Source organism: Cavia porcellus, unplaced genomic scaffold (genome assembly GCF_034190915.1).
Source record: "Cavia porcellus strain 051 isolate PalLab524CR breed Dunkin Hartley unplaced genomic scaffold, mCavPor4.1 scaffold_1, whole genome shotgun sequence".
NCBI lineage: Eukaryota > Metazoa > Chordata > Mammalia > Rodentia > Caviidae > Cavia > Cavia porcellus.
Window position 1 is genome coordinate 234,273,863 of NW_026947484.1, and position 21,226 is coordinate 234,295,088.

Below are 21,226 nucleotides of genomic sequence, written 5' to 3' on the forward strand. Positions count from 1 at the left end.
CTGGAAACCAACCAGAGCTCTAGGAAACTCACCTGATCCTTGATTCTGGAATGAATAAGGCTTTTGGTGACACAGCTCTGTGTAACTACAAAATGAAGGGTAAGCCCAGGGCTTTACTGGCCTATCTCTTCATGAGCAGTGTGCGAGGAGGTGGTGGCTGTGCAGGGAAGTGGGTGGTTCTGTCTTCTGATTCTCCCCCAGTGCTTGTCACTGGTGCTGTTGAGGCAGCTTACAGATTAGGGCTTGGTGAACTGGACAGGCCAGTGGGTGTGAGCTGTCAGTCAGGGAGATCCAGGAGACCCAGACCCAAACCCTGCATGCGGAACCAATCAGAAAGTGCCCCCTTCAATTCTTGTTGCAGAAATCAAGTAGGTTTTTGATAGGACAGCTAGACCGGACCTCATCCTGAGGCCGTGGGAGATATAAAGACAGCACCATGAAGTTCTTGGCCACTGTGCTCTTTTCCACAGTGGTCCACTCTTACTCTGCCAGACATACTTCTCCTACTTTAATTGGCCCACACAAAGTCTGCAGAGCATGTTTCTTTCCCTACCTTTAACAAAAGTAAAGTTTGGCTACCTGTTGCATTTGTTTTGTCCAATTTTCTGTTCACGACAAGAAAAACCTAGAAAAAAAATGCCTAGAAGTCCCTACTATCCCAGAACCCAGAACACTGTCACTATACACGAAGCCTCTAGGCCTCATCAGCCTAGACTAAGATCAACACAGAATTTTTTAGAGGAGAATAAGGATAGTACCACCAGGTGTCAGTATCTAGGACAGAGGGTCTGGAAACACTAGCCTGTTCAGTTTTATTTTGGTCTTTTTGAGACAGGGTCTCCCTATGCAGTTCAGGCTGGCCATATGCTCACTTTGTAGCCCAGCTGGTCTCGGACTCATAGCGATCCTCCTGCCTCAGCCTCCTGAGTGCTGGGATTACAGGCGTGAGCCACCACACTCAGCTAGACATTACTTTTTTAACCAATATCCCATCTCAGCTCTCATGACTCTCTTGTCTCCTTCTCATGACCTAGTTTTCCCCAGTGAGTATGGAGGTCTTCTAAGACTATTCGTCTTTGTCTGCAACCCTTTCATTTTAACTCTCCAGTTCCTGTCCCTTGTTGCCTGCAGTTTGTCATTTCTCCTCTGAAACAAGTGAAAAGGGAAGCCATGCATCCTCTGAAAGCTGTGACAGGAAATATGCAGGGCTGCTGTGATGCGTTTTGGATTCACTGCTGGTCGGCTGTGATATGCAGGCTTCCTCACCCTCCCAGGACAGTGTTTATCTGGATGAACAGAAGCTGGAGTGAAGTCCCAAAGGAGACAGGGAGCCTGGGGCGCATGTAGGGAGGGGACACACGATTTGGGGTGTGCATGGGTAGATTTGGGGCATGTGTGGGTGGGAATGTTGGTGACCGGGAGCAGGGTCCTCTCAGGTGTGTCTTAGGGCGGTCACACACTTGGCACAGCTTGCTGGGACAGAGCAGGAACCCAGCCCTCCTCTGGGGGTGACACTTGCCTAGTAAGGCTGACAGAAAAGGAGCGACGAAAAAATTCAAAGCAGAGCTATTTTCTTCTCCAGTTTATGGATGATAACAAACCTGGCAGAGCAGGGGAGGACCCTAGAACCCGGAACAGTGAGAAACGCATGTTAAATCTGTTGCTTGGTGCCATGATCCGTCCACTCCCATCCACTAAACTAAAAATTTCACTGTATCATCCGCCCTTTTTCTTCCTGTTTGATTTTTTTTTTCTTTTTCCTTTTTATTGGTACCGGGGATCAAGCTCATGACTGCCTGCTGGCAAGGCAGGTGCTTATGCTGCTGAGCTAAATCCCCAGCTTTCCTGTTTGACTTTTAAGACATTTATTTTATTTTTGCAGTGCTGGATTGGAACCCAACACCTTTTGCATGTTAAACCCTGAGTTATATCTCCAGCCTTGTGCATTGATCTTTGGTGACAGCAAAGCCTTAACCTTAAATTCTTGTACTTAATGGAAGGAACCCTGCTTCAGGTAACTGCAGTGAAAATCTGTGAAAACCTGTGTGTTTAATTCATGGAAGGCACACTGAGCACCTCTTACATGCAAAGCAGTGTACCAGGTCCTAGCGCTGCATGGGCGCCCACTATGTGGTTCCTGTCCGCGTCAGTTCATGGAAACACAGGTCATACACAAGTATCATTCCAGTATGAAACACAGAACTAATCACAGCTAACACGTATTGTTTGCTCTTTATTTTTACTGGGTTTTTTTGGAGACAGGTTTTCACTATGTAGTCAGGCTGGCTCTGAACTTGTAAATAGCTCACGCTAGCTTTCAGCTCCCAGTGATCCTCCTATTTAAGCCTCCCAAGTGCTGAGATTACAGGTGTGTACCACACCTGGCAGCATTTCTTTTTTATCAGCTTGAGCTAGGACTGTCTTTTCTGGAAACAATTACGTTGAATCTCTTTGAGCCTCCAGGACTTCAGGTGTAAGTGAGGAGTGTGTCCTTTCAGGGCTCTGGAGGGCAGTTGAATAGGGTTGTCATGTGAGTCATGGTCCCCATGAGCAGGTGCCTGCTGCTTTTCAGGGACCCCTGGAAGTGGGCAGAGGTGTCTGAGACAGGTGCGGGAGCAAGAAGGAGCAGAACTCCTTGACCAAGTGCCTGTCCTGTCACATCTGTCTCAAGGGCTCACATGAATTGGCAGGTCCTGCAGAGGTGCATGTGGACAGACGGCCACCCTGCGTGGGGATTCCTGAGGACTGTGCCAGTGGACAGAGGTTCTATGGGGAGGTGCCTTAAGCCACCTGGGTTGGCCCAGCAGCGGGGAAAGGGTTTCATTGGCAGATCTGTGCCAGTGGTTGGCTCCATCAGTTCCCATGACTGCCCAAAGTCTGTTTCCTCATCGAGTGTTACCTGTGGGACTGAAAAACTAATACTAAACACAAAGATGCCCTCAGCACCTGGCAGGCGCTCAGTGGCAGGCTCAGCCCTCTGGAGAGGCTGCAACACTCCCTCGTGACTTCCCCCCAGCACCTGCCTTTGGATTGCTGCCTTTAGGGTAGAATTATTTCCAGGGAGGCTGACCCAAGTGGGGGGGATTGGTTGTAACCAAAGCTTACAAAGGAGCTAGAGCCACTGGCAGCCATGGTGGGTGGGAGGGGAATACACCTGTCAGCAGAGGCAGTCAGAGATACACAAGTGCCAATTGTCCCTCTGGGAGGGAGGAGCACAGAGGATGTGACCTACGTAATGTCTTGCTCTCATGACAGGGTGCTTCTTGTGAGTGCCAGCTCAGTGTGGGCCTGAACAGCTCATGGCTTTGGCCTTGACAGTGGACAGGAAGCCAGCAGGTGAGGATGAGGGTCACGTGGCCCACGTGGATCAAAGCAGCATTCATCCTGCCCTGCCGCATGACCCAGGCTTAGCTGTGCAGCCTCCCAAGCCTGTCCCCATTTTATAGAAGAGGGTTACAGGCTGGGCCGACCTCCCTGGGTGACCACAGGATTACACAGAAAAGTTGATCCTGACCACCTGTGCCTGGGTGGCTCCAGCAATACCAAAGTAGTGACCACGGGGACAGCAGCCGGGACAAGGGCAGGAAAGGCAGGCAGGCCTCAACACCTCCCCGCCTTGTGCCGAGGCGAGGACTTGAGGTGGGCTGCAGTCCTCGGCCTTCTGCACCCAGCCAGGAATGCAGCTTCCTCCTCTGCAGGCTTTGGAGAAAACCCACTTTAAACCTGCCTGTCACGTTTCCCTTCCTGTCCGTAGGCTGCAGACTTGATAGCTTTGAGTTTGGGGCAAACGCTGAAAGGAGGCTTCTGTGGGCAGCGTGCAGGGAGGATGGCTCAGTGGGCAGCGCGGCGGCTCCCTGCCAAGCTGACTCACCAGGATGAAGTACTCTCCATCCCAGGCTCAGGGCTGCGGCCCCTGGATGTGTGGGCCCCTGGGGCAGAAGGCGCGAGTCCTGACTTCTGGGTCATCAGTTTGGTCTTGTGGCAAATGGTTTTAAATTATGTGTGTAGCAAATGAATTCACTTTCAGCATAAGGCAGGATTTAGAAATCTAACTGTGGTCTATAAACACTTTCTTAGAAATCTAACTGTGGTCTATAAACACTTTCAGACCCTTCCCAAACCCAGGCTCCCATTTGTTCTCACTGTGGCTAGGGCTACTCCCGGGGGAATTTGGGGTGTGGCACCATCCCAGGGTAGGGCTGTTTCCCTTCATCTAAAAAGTTTGTTTTGGGTCACTTCTTAATGAAGGTGGGTGGGTTAGAAACATTTTTTCTCCCCAGTTCAGGAAACTGGAATCAGGGAGCACCGAGCTACATCCCCAGCTCTTTTTCTTTCTTCAGTAGGAATCTTGCTAAGTTATCTTGACTGGCGTTGAACTTGCGATCTTCCTGCCTCAGCCTCCCGAAAGCTAGGATCACAGGCATGCCCCAACGTGCCTGAAGTGGTTTATAAACTACTTTATGGCAAATCCCCCCCCCCTCAGATTTTGAAAGGATCAAGTTGGCAGGCCAGAGGGGGCAGCTAAGCAAGGCAACCAAGAGCAACTACCAGTGAGCACCCCAGGGAGGCGAGCGCGCTCAGGGAGGAGCACCCCCGAGAGGCAGGCAAGCTGCCCAGCCAGCCCTCTGCGGTGCTGAGGACACCAGTGCCCTTTTCCTACCAAGGTCACCAGGGGCAGCTCTGACCTCCTTGAATACTGTTTGCTCATGACCTGAGGACAAAGTGAGACCCACAGAAACGCCTGGTCAGTCCTGCGTCTCTGCCCGTGGGCAGTCTCCACAGGAAAGCAGCCCGAGGGCCAATCCAGCCCTTGAGGGGACCCAGGGTAGCTCTGCCAGGGAGGGGACAGAGTAGTTCATGAAAACGCAGTTGTTTCAATTAGATGGAACCAAGTTCTCCAGAAGGCTGTCACCAGGGTCATGGCCGCAAGAGCACTTCCACCACACAGTGGAGTGCTCCCTCCTGCACTCAGAAAGGGGGTGCGGGAATGCGGGGTGGGTGTGCGACGCCAGACAGCTCCTTCAATATGGCAGGCGGGAGCCCACCTCCAAGGGCTGCCACTCCCCAGGTGCAGTGTCCCTGCGACTGAAGGACCCCTCCCTACTGTTAGCTTAAACATCCCTCCAGGTATCCTGGAAGGAAATGTTCCGCCCCTCTGCATGAAGCTCGCGATCTGGGCAATGCCCTTGCTGACCTCAGAGCCTCCGAGGTGGCACCCCCAGGGCAAAGAGTGGGGCAGTGACAAGCACCTTCAAGTCTAGCCGGAGGTTATGGCCGGCTGATCCTGTAGATGGAGGGGGCGCCCTTCAGTAGTGATGTGAAGCCCCAAAGCTCCTTGGGAGGTGATTTGCCTGAGTGGCAGGTCTGATGGGCCAGCCCCTCCTCATCCTCTGCTCCCTTCATCACAAACTGTTACAACCCCCTGACCTTCAAACACTGAATCCCTGCGCAGCACTCAAATAAAGGCCAAGCACTGCCCAAACACCTCTGAGACACTGCGCAGTGGAGCACGCAGGTGGACAGCCGCCGCAGGTGAGCAGTGCTGGACCGTAAGGACGAGCCTGGGAGAGCAAGGACATCAAGGACAGCAAGGAGAGAACCTGGACATCTAGCTTCGCCTGCGGCCAGCGGTGGGACCTCGGGGGAGTTCCTTTAGCTCTCTGGGCTTTACTGCCTCCATCTACACAAATGAGCCCAGCACTAGATTTCTAAGCTTCTGGTACCCCAGAGCTTTCCCCGTTCGCGATGCCACGCCCCGGAGTCCTCCTGTGCCCCTTTCCTTTCACCACATAAAAAGTCCAATACTGCCAACGTTCTATTTGTTCTTAGAAAATAAAGCTTAAAACAACACCCTAAGGCCCGTTTTTCAGGTCAGACAGCCGCATCATCTCCTGCACCCTCACTGCCTGATTCTTTCTCCCTGGGACACAGAGCTGGGGGAACGGAGAGGCCCCTCCCTCAACCCGTGGTAACCCCCGGCTAGAATCCAACACAGCCTGTGGACCTCGCTCCCAAAGGCCCCTTCCCACGGAGAACTCCTCTAGCTCTATGAATCCTAGTCAGTCCATCATCCTGGGGTTCTCCAGGCATCCAGGGCCTGGGGGTGGGGCTGAGACCTGGGGGTGCCCTAGGGCCCATCTGCTGCAGTCACGTGGCCACCTGGCCAAGGCTCCCCCAGGTTCCCATCCAGTGGTGACAGCAGAGGACTCCCCACCCACCACAGCCAAACAATTTACAACTCTGGTTCTCGGTTTCCTCATCTTTAAAATGAAATTCATAAGATGACCATCACAGGCCGCCTGAACTCGCCCTGGGCTCTGTCCCCAGGCAGGGAGGCAGGGGACAGCCAATGAGATCATCAGCAGAGGCACAGGGATGGCAGGCATTCAGGGACACTTCCTCTGGTCTTGGGCTGTCCACACCAGAGACCCGCAGGATGCTGGGGCCAGGAGGCACCAAGGCCGCAGTGTGGACACCCACTTTCCAGAGCTGACAGGCTGGGGAGCACTTACTGAGTTTGTAGAAGAGTTTAAACTGAAACCAGCTCCCCAGGTTTAAGAAGTATTTTACATACTTTAGAAAATATGGTGCTTAGTTCTGCTTTGAAATTGTTCATCAACTTCCCTTCTTTGGATGACTCATAAACTAAATAATCTGTCATAATCATCTAGCTTATGATGCAGAATGCTACGACTGTAAATTCCTGCCGCTAGTGTTCACGATTCAGCCCTAGTGCTGCAGCAGAGACGGTGGTCACACCCGCTGCAGGCAGTGGGAAGAGGACTCAGGTGTCATGTCATCTTCCAGTCAGCAGCTGCCGTAGTGGGTGGCGGGGAGGGGGCAGGCATTCAGGGCCCACCAGTGGCCTCGGGGTGAAGAGGGAGCACTGGGCAGCAGGGAGATCCCGGGAGCTCAGCTGGCCTCGTTGATGGGAGTCCGGCTGCCACCCAGCAGTCTCTCGCGCTCGCTCTCCCGCGCAGGGTGCCAGCCCCGGGACAGGCAGGCCAGCAGTGGGTGGTGCAGCCCGTTGTAGAGGGCGGTGCCCAGCAGGAGGATGAGGAAGCCAAGGATCTGCAGCGCGTGGAAGTGCTCCCAGCCCACGGCCAGGCTCACTGCCCAGATGACCACAGTGCGCAGGCTGTCCAGCACCATGCGCGTTGTGGCGCTCAGTTCCTTGGTGACGCTGACGCCCGCGAAGTTGAAGAAGGCGATGCTGCTGATGTTGCCCAGCAGTGCCAGGGCGATGAGTGGCTGCCGGCCAAGCTGGCAGAAGGCATCCAGGGCATCCTCCAGGGTCCCTCGAGGGTTCCCGCTGAAGGAGCCAGCGGGGATGTAGTACATAGGCACCAGCAGCAGCGACAGGATCACGAAGCCGAAGAGGCCTGGGGCGGGGCGGAAGAGTTACTGTCTCCTCCTGCCTCAGCCTCTCGGCGCGGCCCACAGCACGGCGGCCTCTGAACTCGGGCCTCTCCTTCTGTTCTGCTTCTGGTCCACTCCTGGCCCCACCCGTCCACCTCTCAGGGAACACGGATTCATGCACCAGGCTCTGACCCTTTCCCTATCTCCACCCAGTAGCTTCTGATTGGGCCGAAAATAAAAAATCCATTTTATGCTGTGACCCCAAGGCGTGTTCTCAGGCACACAAGTACGCACACGCGTGCACACACACTCCCAAAACAACAGCTTCCCTTGCCATGTACAATGCTTGCTGATGCTTAAATTCTGTTTTGTTCATTTGAAAAAGAACTGCTGGCTTCAACTCCCTACACTGCTTTTTTAAGTTTGGTAAAACACAGCTAATTCAGTGTGCAGTTGGTCAGTGACAGGAAACTAGCCTGTCCTGGGATGTAAGTAAACGTGCAGCTTCATTCAGAAGACCTTACTAGAAGTTAAAATGAGTGGAACAGACAGCGTGCTTTTCCGTGTAACTGATCTCCGTTCAGCTGTCAGCGACTCTGCCCACACTGGGCCAGAGCCCAAGAGCTCCTGGTAGGCGCTCGTCCACTCTACAGGGACAGCTCTGATCTGTGTTGCTCGTCTTGTATCTTTTAAAGCATCATTTTGATAGCTGATTCTCTGCTCAGAAACCTTTGGTTGCTCCTCCTGCTTGTGACTTAGCCTAAATCCACGCCTGACACCACAGCTCTCCATGACAGGACCCCTACTAAATTTCCCCAACGATAAGACCTACAGTGTGCCCCAAGTACTCACACTGGCTTCCCAACCTCTGCCCTGCCTGTACCCCACTCCTGCCTGTTGGAATCTGTGACTTCAATGACAGCTTCTTTGCCCTGTGAGACTCAGACTTGCTTGGCAAACGAGGCATCACTTGAGCACGACCAGTGCAGGCTCTCGTGCTTTGCCAGGCCCTCTTTTTTGCTGGTGACCTCCCCAAGATGGGGTCCTCTTTGTCCTTGGTCCCCTCAGCCCAGCACAGTAGGTGTCAGAGGACCCTCAACTCCCACCTGAGGAAGGAGGTGGGGCAGGCGGCCCCCCCCACCAGTGGTCACCAGCACCTGCCCCTTGCTTCGTACGTGTGTCTGATGCCACAAGCTGACCCTCAGCATGTCCCGTCCACCATGCCTCCCTGCCCCGTGCCCACACGCACCCTCGGTGCCCACTGCCCGGAGTGGGTGCACGTTGTGCTTATAGATGAACTTCTCTTCTAGCACCATCTGGATGGCGACAATGATCTGGGCCATGATGATCAGCAGGTCCCCTGAGGAAGGGACAGTCAAGATGAAGCCAGGGCTGCCCCAGGGCTGGAGTCAGGGGGTGGTGACCGGAGGGCCCCAGGGACAGCACACACCACCTCCTAACTTTTCCAGCCCCTGTGCAGTTCCCGGGGCACAATCCTGACTGGGGTGCCGGACTCTCTGGTGCCGGAGGGGCAGGCAAAGTGGGCAGGCCCTCCCAGGCTGCAGACCCGCCGGGCCCGAGGGGTGCAGCTCAGGGTATGTGGCCTTGTAGGAGTCATGTGTTTGAGGCAGACGTTTCTGGTTCCATTCTGACTCTTGGTAACCCAGAGTGGTCACTCTATCAAAAAGTGGGCTGTAATGGCTCCTTGTGGGGACTGGGAGGGCACCTGTGACAAGCATGACATGGTGCTCAGTGCCAGGCTGGGCACACACCAAGTGCTCAGGAAGTGGCCCTTCTAAGGCCTCTCTGGGCAGCAGCTGGGGTCTGTGCTTATGCCTCGCAGCACACAGCGGTCCCCTGCTCTGACTTCCGGCTCCCACCTGTCTGCTCACACCCCTTGCCCCTCCTTCTCACAGTCACGCACCTCTCCAGGCTCCCCTGTACTCTCTCCCACCCCTTGGTGGCAGATGTGTGCCCTCACCCAGGACCTTGACTAAGTCTGTGGGCTGACTCTGATGGGCTCCCCAGGAGAATGGGACGGAACAGGGCAGGACAGGCAGCCGCTGGGTCCCAAGGGCCGCACCTGTGATCACTTCGCTGAGCTTGTGTTCACTGTCAGGCTTGCTCAGGAGGTCAGCCAGGCCCACGACCACCAGCCCCACGATGGTGGCCAGGATGCCCAGCCACTGGCTGATTGCCAGCCTCCGGCCCAGGAAGGCCACTGAGAGCAGGCCTGTGAATATGATCACTGAACCTCGTAGCATCTGGAAGCTGGAGGCGCTGGTCATGTTCAGGGCTAGAAGAGAGACACGACTATTAGCTCTATCTTGAGGTCAAAGGCTGGCTTGCCCCGATCTGGTGCAGAGCCAAGATGATGCACATACAGAGCCACTAGCAGCCCTGGTGCCGTGCAAGTTCACAAGTGAAGTGTGCGGGAGAGCGCGTGTGCGGGTGCTGTTCCACTGGTGGCCCCTTCAGGACACAGCCTGGCCCGGCTACTCACCCACATACATGATGCTGGTGCCCGTCATGTCACAGAGGGCTGGGGGCAGGAAAAGAAGGGGGTGGAAGGGCTGCTGGGGGTCCACGCCGGAGTCTGAGTGCCCTGTGGCTCTGCACTGGAGCAGGTAGAAGGCAGCCAGGCAGGAGAACTCTCCCAGGAACATGCCCACTGCCTGCAGGGACGGAAAGTTGACGACTCAGAGAGGAAGAGATCTTGGCGGGAATCCTTGAACAGCAGTGTTTTTTAACTCTTTCTTTTTTGTTTTGTCTTTTTCCTTTTTATCGGTACCAGGGATCGAACTCACAACTGCCTGCTTGCAAGGCAGGTGCTTATGCCGCTGAGTTAAATCCCCAGCCCAACTCTGTCTTTCTTTAAGTAAAACCTGACCTAGGACACTGACTTGTCCAACAGACAAGAGGAGAGCTGCTGTGGGAGGCCACACAGCCTCCTGGATCTGCCCCAAGAGGCCCCCTCAGGGTGTGTGATTCACTCAGCAAACCCCAAAATTCCAGGAGAAGCAACTGGGCCCGAGAAAGCTTCAGACTTCAGGAATGCTGACCTAGCCAGGACTGAAAAGTGAGCCACATGATTCGCAGTCCAGCAACGGGGTATCTTCCATGGACAGGGACCGTCCTGTCCCAGTGGCCGCCTGAGCTGCTGGTGCACACATGGGCCAGTGCATCCCCTGTATCCTGACTGGATGCGGTGTGGGCATCACCACTTGTTGGGATTGTGGCCTCCTGCAGAGCCTGTGCCCTCTGGCCCTCTGCCAGGGACACTTGCAGACCCCAGCCTTGTTCTAGTGTGTGCTGTGTGCCGTGAGGACAGCAAGAGGCAGACGGCTCTCCGGGGAGCAGGGGAGCCAGGAAACAGCCTGTCCCGGGCACCCATGGGAGGCCGGGGAGACGGAAAGGGCCAGGGCCCCTACCTGGAGGAACGGGTGCTGGAAGCTGTGCTCCTCGCTCCCTCCGCAGCCCTCGGCTTTGAAGTTGTCCGCCCACCTGCAGCAGAAGCACGGAAGGTCAGTGTGGTGCCTGAGCTCCCTCTTCCCAGTGCTCAGAGGTCCACACGCAAAGAATCAGCCCCTGTTGGGCACCTCTCGGAAGGGCCAGACTCTCCAGCAAAGGTTTTAAATCTTCAGGTCCTCGACGTATGAACGTGGTACTGCATTGGCTCACAGAAATCGCATTGAAGTCTCAGTATTTACAGTGAAGCATCACTGATGTTCATTACGCATCAAAATCAGTCCCTGGACCCACTACTTGAAAATTTTTTTTCTTCTTTTTTTTTTTTTTGTCTTTTTCTTTTTTATCGGTACCAGGGAACAAACTCACAACCGCACACTTGCAAGGCAGGCTCATTTTTTTTTTTTGTCTTTTTCATTTTTATCGGTACCGGGGATTGAACTGACGACTGCCTGCTTGCAAGGCAGGCTTTTATGCCGCTGAGCTGAATCCCCAGCCCCCACTATATTAATACTAATATATTAATAAACATGTATGTATCTATCATTATCTTGCAAATTTGCTTTTCAGTGTCTGATAACCTTGTTTTAAACTTAATCTGTTCCTTTTATAATCTTTGGTCTCTTAGTTGCACATTTTAAGACATTAAGATGATGACCATCAGCTATACCAGGCTGTCAAAGGGATCTGAAGCACAAAAAGGGTCAAGCTCCTCTGGTCACCATGCATGGTGCTGCACACTTGTAATCTCAGTAGGGGAGGCTGGGGCAGGAGGACCACAAATCTGAGGTTAAGTTGGACTAGTGACACTTTGTTTCAAAAAACAAGCAAGCAAGCAACCAAACTAAAAAATCCCATCAAAACAACACACAAATTGGGCATAGTGGCACATACCTGTAATCCTAGCACTCAGAAGGCTGAGGCAGGAGGATCATTGCAAGTTTGAGAACAGCCTGGGTTACAAAGAGAGCTCAAGGCCAGCCTGAACTGCATAGCAAGACCTTGTCTCAAAAGACAAAAAACCCCAAATTAAACAAAAAGATTCTCTGGTCTGAGAGGGGTACCGGCCCTGGAGAAGACTACCAGGTCATCTTTATGGAGCCCGAAAGGTCCTTGTGAGCCTGGTCCTAAAGCGGGGGCAAATGCACTGCAGCTGGGAAGTGACAGTGGACACCACGGTGGATGGCGAGACAGGCAGCATTGAGTTCCTGTGCACTGTCCCTGCTGAGCCCAGATGCCTCCACAGCACGGTGTTCGGGTGGCGGCCACACATCGTTCGGAACCATCTGCCATCTCTGCACAACTTCCTCTTGTGAATCCCATTTCTGCCAGGCCACTGTCTCTGGAGTCCAGCCCAGTCCTTCACTTGAATGTCCCTCCGCTATCTGGGGACTTTTCTGCCTCCTGGATCTTCTCACCTGACCACAGCGCCAGTCCTTCCTAACCTTTGCTCCTCTGGTTGCTGACCCCCGGACGCGCCCTGGTGGGTCCAGGCCCAGAGCCAAGCATGTGACCCAGTCCAGACAGAGGCCGGCAAGACAGTGACTCCTTCCTTACGCTGGACACCCTGGTTCTGCTGACGCTGCTCTCGCTGTGTCAGCCGCGTCCCCTGCTGTGCAGAGCTGCTTTCCGTGGGGTGGGTCCCGCTCCCACAGCAACGCCTCAGACGCAGATGGCAAAGTGTGACACTCAGGATTCTTTCTGTGACATGTCCTCTCCTGAGGTGCCTTTCACAGCCGCCACACTGCCGTGACTGCCACACACTCCTGGCTTATCTACCACAAGCCTGAGCTCCCACAGGGCGGGAGAGCCTTCTGTTTCCTGTGCTTCCCACAGAGCTACAGAGCTTGAGCCCCTGGCTGTGCTGGGCCCATGGTCTGGGTTTGACAAACATCCTGCCTAGCAGCCCTGGCTTCTTTGTGTCCCAAAGCTGGGGCAGGGCAGCTCGGAGCACCTCTCCCACCCAGGACAAAGACATGATGGGGACTCAGGGCCAGCTGGGTGTGGTGGAGCTCTTGGGCCACCATGAGGGACACACAGACATCTGACAGTGATCTCAAGGAGTGAGCATGTCTACGTGGAGGCCTAAGCCTACGTCCCAGGGTGAGGGAAGGAGGCGGCTATGGCAAACCCTGGGCAGTGGGGGACCCTGCCTGCATCCAGCAATGTGGAAAAACTGGAGAGGTGGGGAGGGTTTGTGGTTCTTGGAGTGGGGCAGGGGGCTGAGAGAGAGGGTGGAGGGCAGGCCGAAAGCAGGGCAAGTCTTGACATGGCTGCTGAGAGGGCACAGAGAACCTGGGGAACCTGCCCAACTACTGGCTGTAGCTCTGGGTCCTCGGGGCAGGACAGGACACGGACGCGATGTGGGCCAAAGCAGGCCTGCTGTGACCCTCAGCCCTCTGCGGCGGCTGGACTGAGCTCCCTCTTCCCCCAGTTGTTGTGGCTTTCTCTAAGGTAGGTGTGCCTGGACAGGCTAAGCTGGCCGGCTGCCGGCTAGGGAAATGGAATCTCTTTGTATCTAAGAGCCCAGTAACCTGAGGGACTGGGTATCAGCCCACGGCTGCTCTGCCCTGGAGTCTCTTTAGGCTGAGGAGCAGCAGCTCAGCATTCTAGGTCTCTGGGGACAGGAGACAGCTTTGGCTCAGCTGGCTGAGGCCTAGGCATCTGTCTAGAGGGGCACAGGCCACTGCCCCTGCACTTCCCAGGGCCCAGAAATGTGGAAACTGAAGAAACTCAGCCTGCATCTCACGGACTTCCTTATCTGACAGGAAAGAAACCCAGGGCCAGAGGGACACAGAGCTCCTCAGGTACTGAGATGTGGGCAGCTCCCAGGCTGGCACCCAGAATGGCCAGTCGGCTCTGCGCTCCTCTTGCACACTTATGCTCTGTTATGAGGTTCCATCTTACTCCAGACTCCTCTCGCCCCACTGTGGGGGTGAGAGGTCAGCTGTGTAGACAGAGCCTCTTTCCTCTGTGGGCACTGCCTCCTGGGGGACAGGGTGAGGCCCATGACGGAGACCTCTGGCAGCTGAGGGTCTCTCCAGGGTTCCCAGTGTGGGCAGGCAGGCTGCGGAGCGGGGTGCCCATGCTGAGCAGTGAGTCACTTCCTGGCGGGCCCTGCTCACACTCAGTGCAGGATTGTGGGTGCTATGTGACCGAGTGTGGCCAGGGTGGCGGGCATATTCAGGAAGAGGCCGATGTGGCTGGCTCGGGCCCATCAGCTGCATGTCCATTCCCACAGAATCTCTGCTGTTTCCTGCTGTGTCCCCAGCTTGTCAAGGCCAGACAATCAGGTCCCTCTGCCTAGGCATCCAGAGGACAAGGATCTAGAGGAGGGCCAAGGCTCCTCCACTGCTCTAGGGTCCTAAGGCTTAGGAGCAGGTGGCCCTGGCTTATATGTGACATGGAGCCCTCTCACCTCCACAGATGCCAGCGCCTTCCTCGGCCCACTGTCCAGGAAGGAGGCAGGCAGGGCGCGTCTTGTCTGTTTTATAGGAATGAAGGCTCAGGGAGGTCTGGTGACTCATCCCACAAGCTCCTGAGTCCCGTGTTCCTTCTGTACACTCCTCTCCACTGTAGGCTTCCCAAACTGGTCCTTCAACTCCTTTGAAGCAACTGTCCCGAGAGTTCTTGGAACCCAAGGGTGGAGAAGTACCAGGGGCAAAAAAATTGGAACTGGCAGGAAAGGACAGTGAAAGACTCTTCTCTAATAGAAGCCTGGTGGTGCCGGGCAAGATTGTAGGTCTTGGGAGAAGGGAAGTCGGGCCCATCTGCCCACCCTGGCTGGTGCTGCAGCAAAGCTGGGAGGGGACTCAGCCTTTGGAAAGGATTCCTGACTACGAGTCTCTATCTCTATGGAGTGACTGCTTGGCCTTGGCTCTTCAGATGCAGAACCTAAGCAAAACTGGGAAGAACCGGCTCTAAAACGGGGACTGGTCCAGGAAGACAGAAATAGACGGATCTCAGGGAGGCGATCAACAGAAGGTGCTGAGGAGGGGTGAGAACACAGCCAGGGAAAGGGGAAGCAGACTCTTCCCTGGGAGGGGTGGCCTGACTGGTGTTTTGCACGCCAGGGGCATGTGACATCTCCCTGCATCCTCCCGAAAGCTGCTGAATAGGTGGAGAAGAGCTGGGTTTGGATTCCAGCCCCGCCCACATGCACTTCCTCATCCACTGCCCTGAGTCTTCTGAGAAGCCGGGAGAAGCATGGTGCTTCTATTACAGGCCAAGGCATCGCAAGAGTCACAGAACTCGTAAGCTGGTTCCAGGCGGAAGAGAAGTAGCGCGATGACAGGGTTCCCCGGTCTGATCAGAGGGCTGCTGCCCAGTCCCAGGAGAGGTTACCCTCAGACACAGGCTTGCTTCCTTGGGGAGAAAAGAGAGGAAAGCCCAAGGAGGCAAGACTTCGGGGTCTTAAAGAATGGGACAGGACTAATGTCCCGAGGCCTGGGTGCTAGCCGTTACTCCTCACTGACCGGCCAACTTGGAAAGCAACTTTTTCTTGGATTTCTGTTTTGAATGATTCTAAGTACCCCCAAATGATCTGCTATTCCCACTGGCGGTTAAGGGAACAGATTCTAGAGACTCTGCCAGCTGACACTTGTTGAATTTGGTAACTTTACCACACCATCAGTTTCCTTATCCAGAAATGATGAGTTATAAAAGCAGGCTTATAAGAATTCTCTGGGTTTACATGAAAGGCGCCCAGAGCAGGGCCAGGCACTTGGTAGATCTGGGTGCTAACTGTGACAGGCTGACCATGCTGACCGTAATCACAGGCCTGTCTCTCTGCGCCTGATGGAAACTGCAGGTCGGAAATGTGACTTTCAATCTATAATTCACATCAAGATGTTAGGCTGCTCTCCCTCATTCTTTCTGTCTAAGAGCATCCTCTTCACAGTTTGGACTTAGAATACTGCTTAGCATCCAACTCCGGGGCTTGTTGCAGGGTGGGAAGCTTCTGAGAGGCCCCAGGTTACAGGGCAGGGGATGTGACCAAGGGTTGGGTCTCTCACCTGAGAACTTGTTTCCCGATTCTCAGGCAACCTCCAAGAGAGAAACCTCCAGGGACTAAAGGCCCCCTGGCTTGCCACCTGACTGGTTTGAGCTTTTGAAGGAAGCAGCTGACTCAGTACAGTTTATCCCAGTAGTAAACAGCTAATGAGATTCTCCTTGGGGACAACAATTTGGCAAGACTTATAGCTGTGTTCCAAGTAAGTGACCAAGACTCTGGCTGGTGTGACAGTTAGATGGAAGACTTGTGCTGTGTTCAGGTCCTGACTGAGATGGGAACCCTCAGTCACAAGGTGTGACCTCCGGGGTGCAGGAGGCCAGCAGCTCCTCACAGGGTACAGCTGATCAGAGGTGAACCAGAGAGATGGATGGTGCCACTAGAGCCCCATGGACTGTGTCCTCCATTAGGGGAAGGACACTGCGACTGCCATGTCCATCTCAGGCTGTGTAAGCATCTCAAAATCAAGGACCTTTTCTTGGTTGCTTTCCTCTCACTTTGTATGTATCTTACATGTATCTGGGGAATTGAGTATTTCTCTCTGTCTCACCTCTGAAGCACCTTTCATATCACTGACAGGACTGCTAGATACAAACGGTTCAAAAATGAGTAAGAAACAGGGACATCCCTCACGAGGCTCAAAGATTCTCTCTTTGCGGTGCTCCAGATGAAACCCAGGGCCTTGGGATGGTAGGTAAGCACTCTACCACTAAGTCACAGGAATCTCCCAGAAGACCCAGGAGACTTGGAGGACAGTGCAGAGGATAGCCATGCTTGCACTGGGAGTCAGCACACTGACCTGCTGGCTTCAGAGCAGGCACTTGCCAGGTGGAAGTAAGGCTTGCCTGGGTGAGGACCACTGTCCACTCTTCTTCATGTGCACCCTGGAATCATTTCTGATAAAGGCCAGGCTTTGGGAACTGGGCTTTTAGATGATGAACGGGAGATGGAGAGTCCTGCTCTGAGATGAGCACAGAGAAAGCGGCAAAAAACTGCCCCGGGGAGGAACTTCTTGTCCATGACAGAGAGGAGACAACACTCAGTCCCTCCGCCTCCGGCTGCTCTGGGCTCTGGGTGCTCAACTCCTGGGGACTGGCCTTACCGTTTCTGCACACCATACCAGAGCTAAACTGCCCACCTATGCTCCCGGTTGGGTTAAGACCATTTCTCTTCCTCCAGGCAGAAACCCTCATCTTGTGGCTCAGGTCACTCTTCACTTTCCCACCTGCCCCACCCCTCGCGCCTCATTTCTTCTCTCCTAATTGCCTTCATTTGTTAGCAATAGCCAGAGTGGTTTTTCTCTGCCCCAATGCATGCAGGTGGACCTCCAGATTGTCCATACCGCTTCTTTCTTTTTTCCAATCAGTCTTTCAGCATGTCACTTTCCGAATCAACAGTCCCTCTCAGCCATTTGGGGCTGGTTACCAGTCGCTTTGAGCTAGCTTCCCCTGCCTGCAAGTCTGCACCTCTCACAGAACCCCACTTAGGTGGCAGGCGCAGCTCCCGCCCCTGCTTCAGAAACAGCCCGTGGGCAGCCTCGCGCCTGCTGCCTCTGCCCTGTCCGCTCGCCGGTCACTCGGCCTGCACGGCCCCTCCAATCAGTCCGCGTGCCCGAATCCAGGAGCCTTCTCCGCTAGGTCCCTGCCCCAGCCGCCGAAGGGAACTGGGGGCGCAAAGTCCAGCCGTGGAGTAAGGCCGACTCTGTGCTGGGGCTCGGATCCCCCAAACCAGGCCGCCGGCTTTGAGATTCCCACGGCCTGGCAGCCCTGCGGTGGTCCCTAAACAGCGCGAGCCGCCCCTCAGGGGCGACCGCGGAGGAAACCGGAAAGGCGACCGGCGGAGGGGAGCGCGGAGCGGCCAGCGCCCGCAGCCCGGCAGCCCCCCTCCCCGCCAGACCCAGACTCACTTTGCCGAGAGCGTGTTGATCGAGCCGGTGACAAGCATGAGCCCGGCCAGGAACAGCTGGTACTTGGTCCAGGCCATGGTGGGAACGCGGGAGGCCACAGGGGTCCACACCGCCCGCCCGGTCACCCGGGGGTCTCCAGCTCGAGCGCTTCCGGGCCGGGAAGCCACGTGACCCGAGCGGCCCCGCCCCTCACGTTCGCCCCGCCCCCGCTCGCCCCGCCCAGCCCCGCCCCGCGCCACGCCGCGCCGGGAATGCTTCCAAGTCCTGGTTCCTGGGCTCCGCGGTCCTGCTCTGGTGCCGGCTGTCTGTTCTCAGCTCTGTAGTCGCAGCTCGGTATTCCCCGCTTCCTCCTCCCACCTCTTTTTTCTTCCTTGCAGGACCGGGGATTGAACCCGGGGCTTCACGCAGGCCAGGCCAGCGCTGTGGCCTCCCTGTTTGTAGAGGGGACCGGTGGGCGGAACGGTGAAGATGCAGCGTGGATGTTAGCGCATTTCGTAAACCCTTGGTAAGGCTGAGCTGGATCACGTCTGATACTAGCCAAGAAGTGGAAACGTCCTCTCTCCAGGGTCCTCAGGGAGGGCCTGGGGGCCTGGGACGTGTTCCTAGGGATCCCAGCCCTCTGAGTTGTTCATCTCCCGGCAAAGTGGAGTAGGACTGTAGTTCCAGCTGCCAGGGAGATCAATTTACAGGCAAAACTGACATGCTTACAAGTGGTAGAGGGGACGGGAGTTGAACTCAGATTCTTTAGTCTCTGAAGCAGGTGCCTTCTGTGCAGACCCTGAACTAAACCCGGCCCGCTGGCTCCTTCGTGGATCTAGGCGTGGCTCAGAGGCATCCAGGCATCGAGGCTGTCCCTAGGTTTGTCTGCAGAGGCCTTTTGGATTTTAGAATCTTACCCCTATTCTCACCTGTGCAGGTGTCTACCTTCCTCTTCAGTGCCCCAGGCTGTGTCTACACCCTGACATAGCAGAGAGGCAAGACCCCTTTGGGGGTCTGCTTTGACTTAATATGCAGATTTCCCTCATTAGTACGGCTCTAATTACGGAGGCACAGACATAGGACCCATCTGCTACTTTGTGCTTGTCGGCAGACTGCCTTGATCTTGTGAACAGGGGCAGTGAATACCCAGAAGAACCTTCAGGGATCTGCAGCACACCTGCCCGTGGCAGGAAGAGCTGCTGGAGAAAGGGTTAGAAATAAGGGAGTCCTGGACAAAGGAGAGCACTGGCTAGTAGACAGGGGAAGGAAGGGCTTTCCTGCAGAAAGCAGTGGTGAGCTCAGTGGCTTGGAGGCGCCAGCGAATGAGGATCCTGTCTGCGCCCTGCAGATGTTCTAGAACTCTCCTTTATTGGAGCTGATGTCCTTCGCAGAGGGTAGGAGACCCAGGAGGAGGCTCTTCTGAGGTTTTTGTCCACACCAGTTTTATGTGACTTTGAAGATATTCATTTATCCAAACATTTACTGAGACACTGGGCATAGGATGAATGAAACACAACTGTCCTCGGGGACCGGCTGAGGCAGCACACACCAGCTGACAGTCCCTTTCCGTGGGAAACAGTTCCTATAGGCAACATGGAATCACTCAGTAGGGCTCTGAGCCATTTGCTCTGCGTTTTCAGGCCAAAGGCACTGTCTCAAAGTAAACAATACTAGTGATATTGGTGTCACCAGTCCAACATGAGGTCACTAGCAGCACAGTCTTTGTAGTTATACCATAAAGTGAATTTTAATTTCTCAAGATGGCCTACCCACTCATGAAATGGCTGTCTCTGGAACCTGGGACAAAGGAGGACGTTGACAAACACACAGAACCCACTAAATGTAAGGCATAGAGTCAGGAATGTGACCCTGATGAGTAGCCAGATGTCTTAATTACTTTTCTTGTTGCTGAGACAAAATACCTGACACTCAAAGTTAAGGGAGACTCACAGTTTGTAGAGGTTTCAGTCCATAATTGACTGGCTCCCAGGCAGACTGGCATGGCAGAGGGGCATTGCGGAACAGAAACAGTTCGTGGTGGGCAGAGGGCAGCAAAGCAGGTGACAGCAAGAAGCAGCAAGCAACCAGTGACAGCACTAGCTCTCTTTCTGTCCCTTATATTTTATCACACCCAGGGTGGGCACCCTTAATCCTACCCAGGACTGTGCCAGACCAATCAGTGGACTAATGTAATCACAATCCTTGAGCCCAGCGCTGCGTATTCCAGATCCAGCCACCTCTGAAAAACTCCCTCTATGACTGCATGAGTGTGGGAGACTCCCCTTGAATGCAGAACAATTGCTGCAACATTGATTATATCGAGGCGTATTTCCATATGCTGATATGTACAGAGCTGGCTATGGTATTTCCTTCTCTGTTCAATTGGCTCTAAGCATTGCAAATAAGGCTAGCTGAGCTCCTGGTATGTAACATCTAAAGCCATCAGACAGTCTTCTGTTTCCTTTCCTAGTGTTCTCTGTAAAAGATGGGAGTACAGTAGGATGACAGAGCCAGTCAGCTCCAGGATTGTTACCTGGGTATGAGCCTCCACACAAAGAGGCTATGAGTCCCCAGGCACAGAAGTTACGTGTCAGAAGCTGAAGCAACAGTCTCCAGAAACAATTCAGTTGGTACCTTAATTGAATTATGTTGATTAGTCCTTCTGCTCGTCATTCTCCCTGCATTTCACAAAGATGCTTTCCCCCCACCGGCCTCGCCAGGTCAGGTTACTCCTCAGTGTTCTCCTCCCCGTCATTCATCCTCGAGCCAACCCTTTCTTCACAAGATAATAAATTCTGGGAGAGGCCTTGGGTCAGAGTCTTTGTCCGAAGTATCCCAGGGATTGGATTTAGGAGCCCTTGGCTGCCCTTAATTTTGAATATGTCTTACTGTCTTTACTCTTGCTGTGGGTTGCATTGGACGTGGTAGATTGGAAATAACTTGCCGGGACTGCAAATAAGGTCTTAATGGGATTATAAATATAACTGTTTGGATTGTGAGGAAAACTGGAAAAGGGATTATAATACTTGGATCGCAGTCACAGTGTTTGAGGTTTTGGGGGACATCTAGACACAAATCATGACACCAGACAAGATCATTTCCATCCAGAAGTTTGAGATTCATAGAGGAAAGGAATGCGCCATTAACCATGTAGCCATGTGAGAAGAGACGGAGTTGGGTGAAGGGATAGATTCTCAAGGGATCGGGGATCCAAAGGATGACAATCACAAGTGTCTTGGATCAGGTACGCAGTCTGTATCAGGCCTGTACCCAGAGCTTGATCTTCCTGGGCTCAGGTTTCACAGAAGTCCTTTTTATCTTTTTCCTTTTTTTTTTTATTGGTACCAGGGATTGAAGCGTGGAAAATCATCAGTGATCTGCACATGTGTTATCCAAGGCTCAAGACGGGATACATGTTCAGAAAAAAGGGTCATTAGCGTGCTCTCAGGTCAACCTTCTGATCTCAAAACATTATTTATTGGACATCTTCTTAGACCCAAGTG

The 21,226-nt window shown here is 54.2% G+C and overlaps 1 protein-coding gene across 1 annotated transcript; it reads right to left on the bottom strand.

Moving 5' to 3' along the window:
• Positions 1-6,244: 6,244 nt before the first annotated feature.
• Slc35f6 (solute carrier family 35 member F6) lies at positions 6,245-17,931 on the bottom strand. The gene is made up of 6 exons (XM_003472894.5): positions 17,745-17,931; positions 10,791-10,863; positions 9,863-10,034; positions 9,443-9,655; positions 8,609-8,719; positions 6,245-7,382 (listed from the first exon to the last, which is right to left on the bottom strand). Exons 1-6 carry the CDS (start codon positions 17,819-17,821, stop codon positions 6,913-6,915), a joined length of 1,116 nt encoding a protein of 371 aa, XP_003472942.1. The 5' UTR covers positions 17,822-17,931; the 3' UTR covers positions 6,245-6,912.
• Between the last annotated feature and the right edge of the window lie 3,295 nt (positions 17,932-21,226).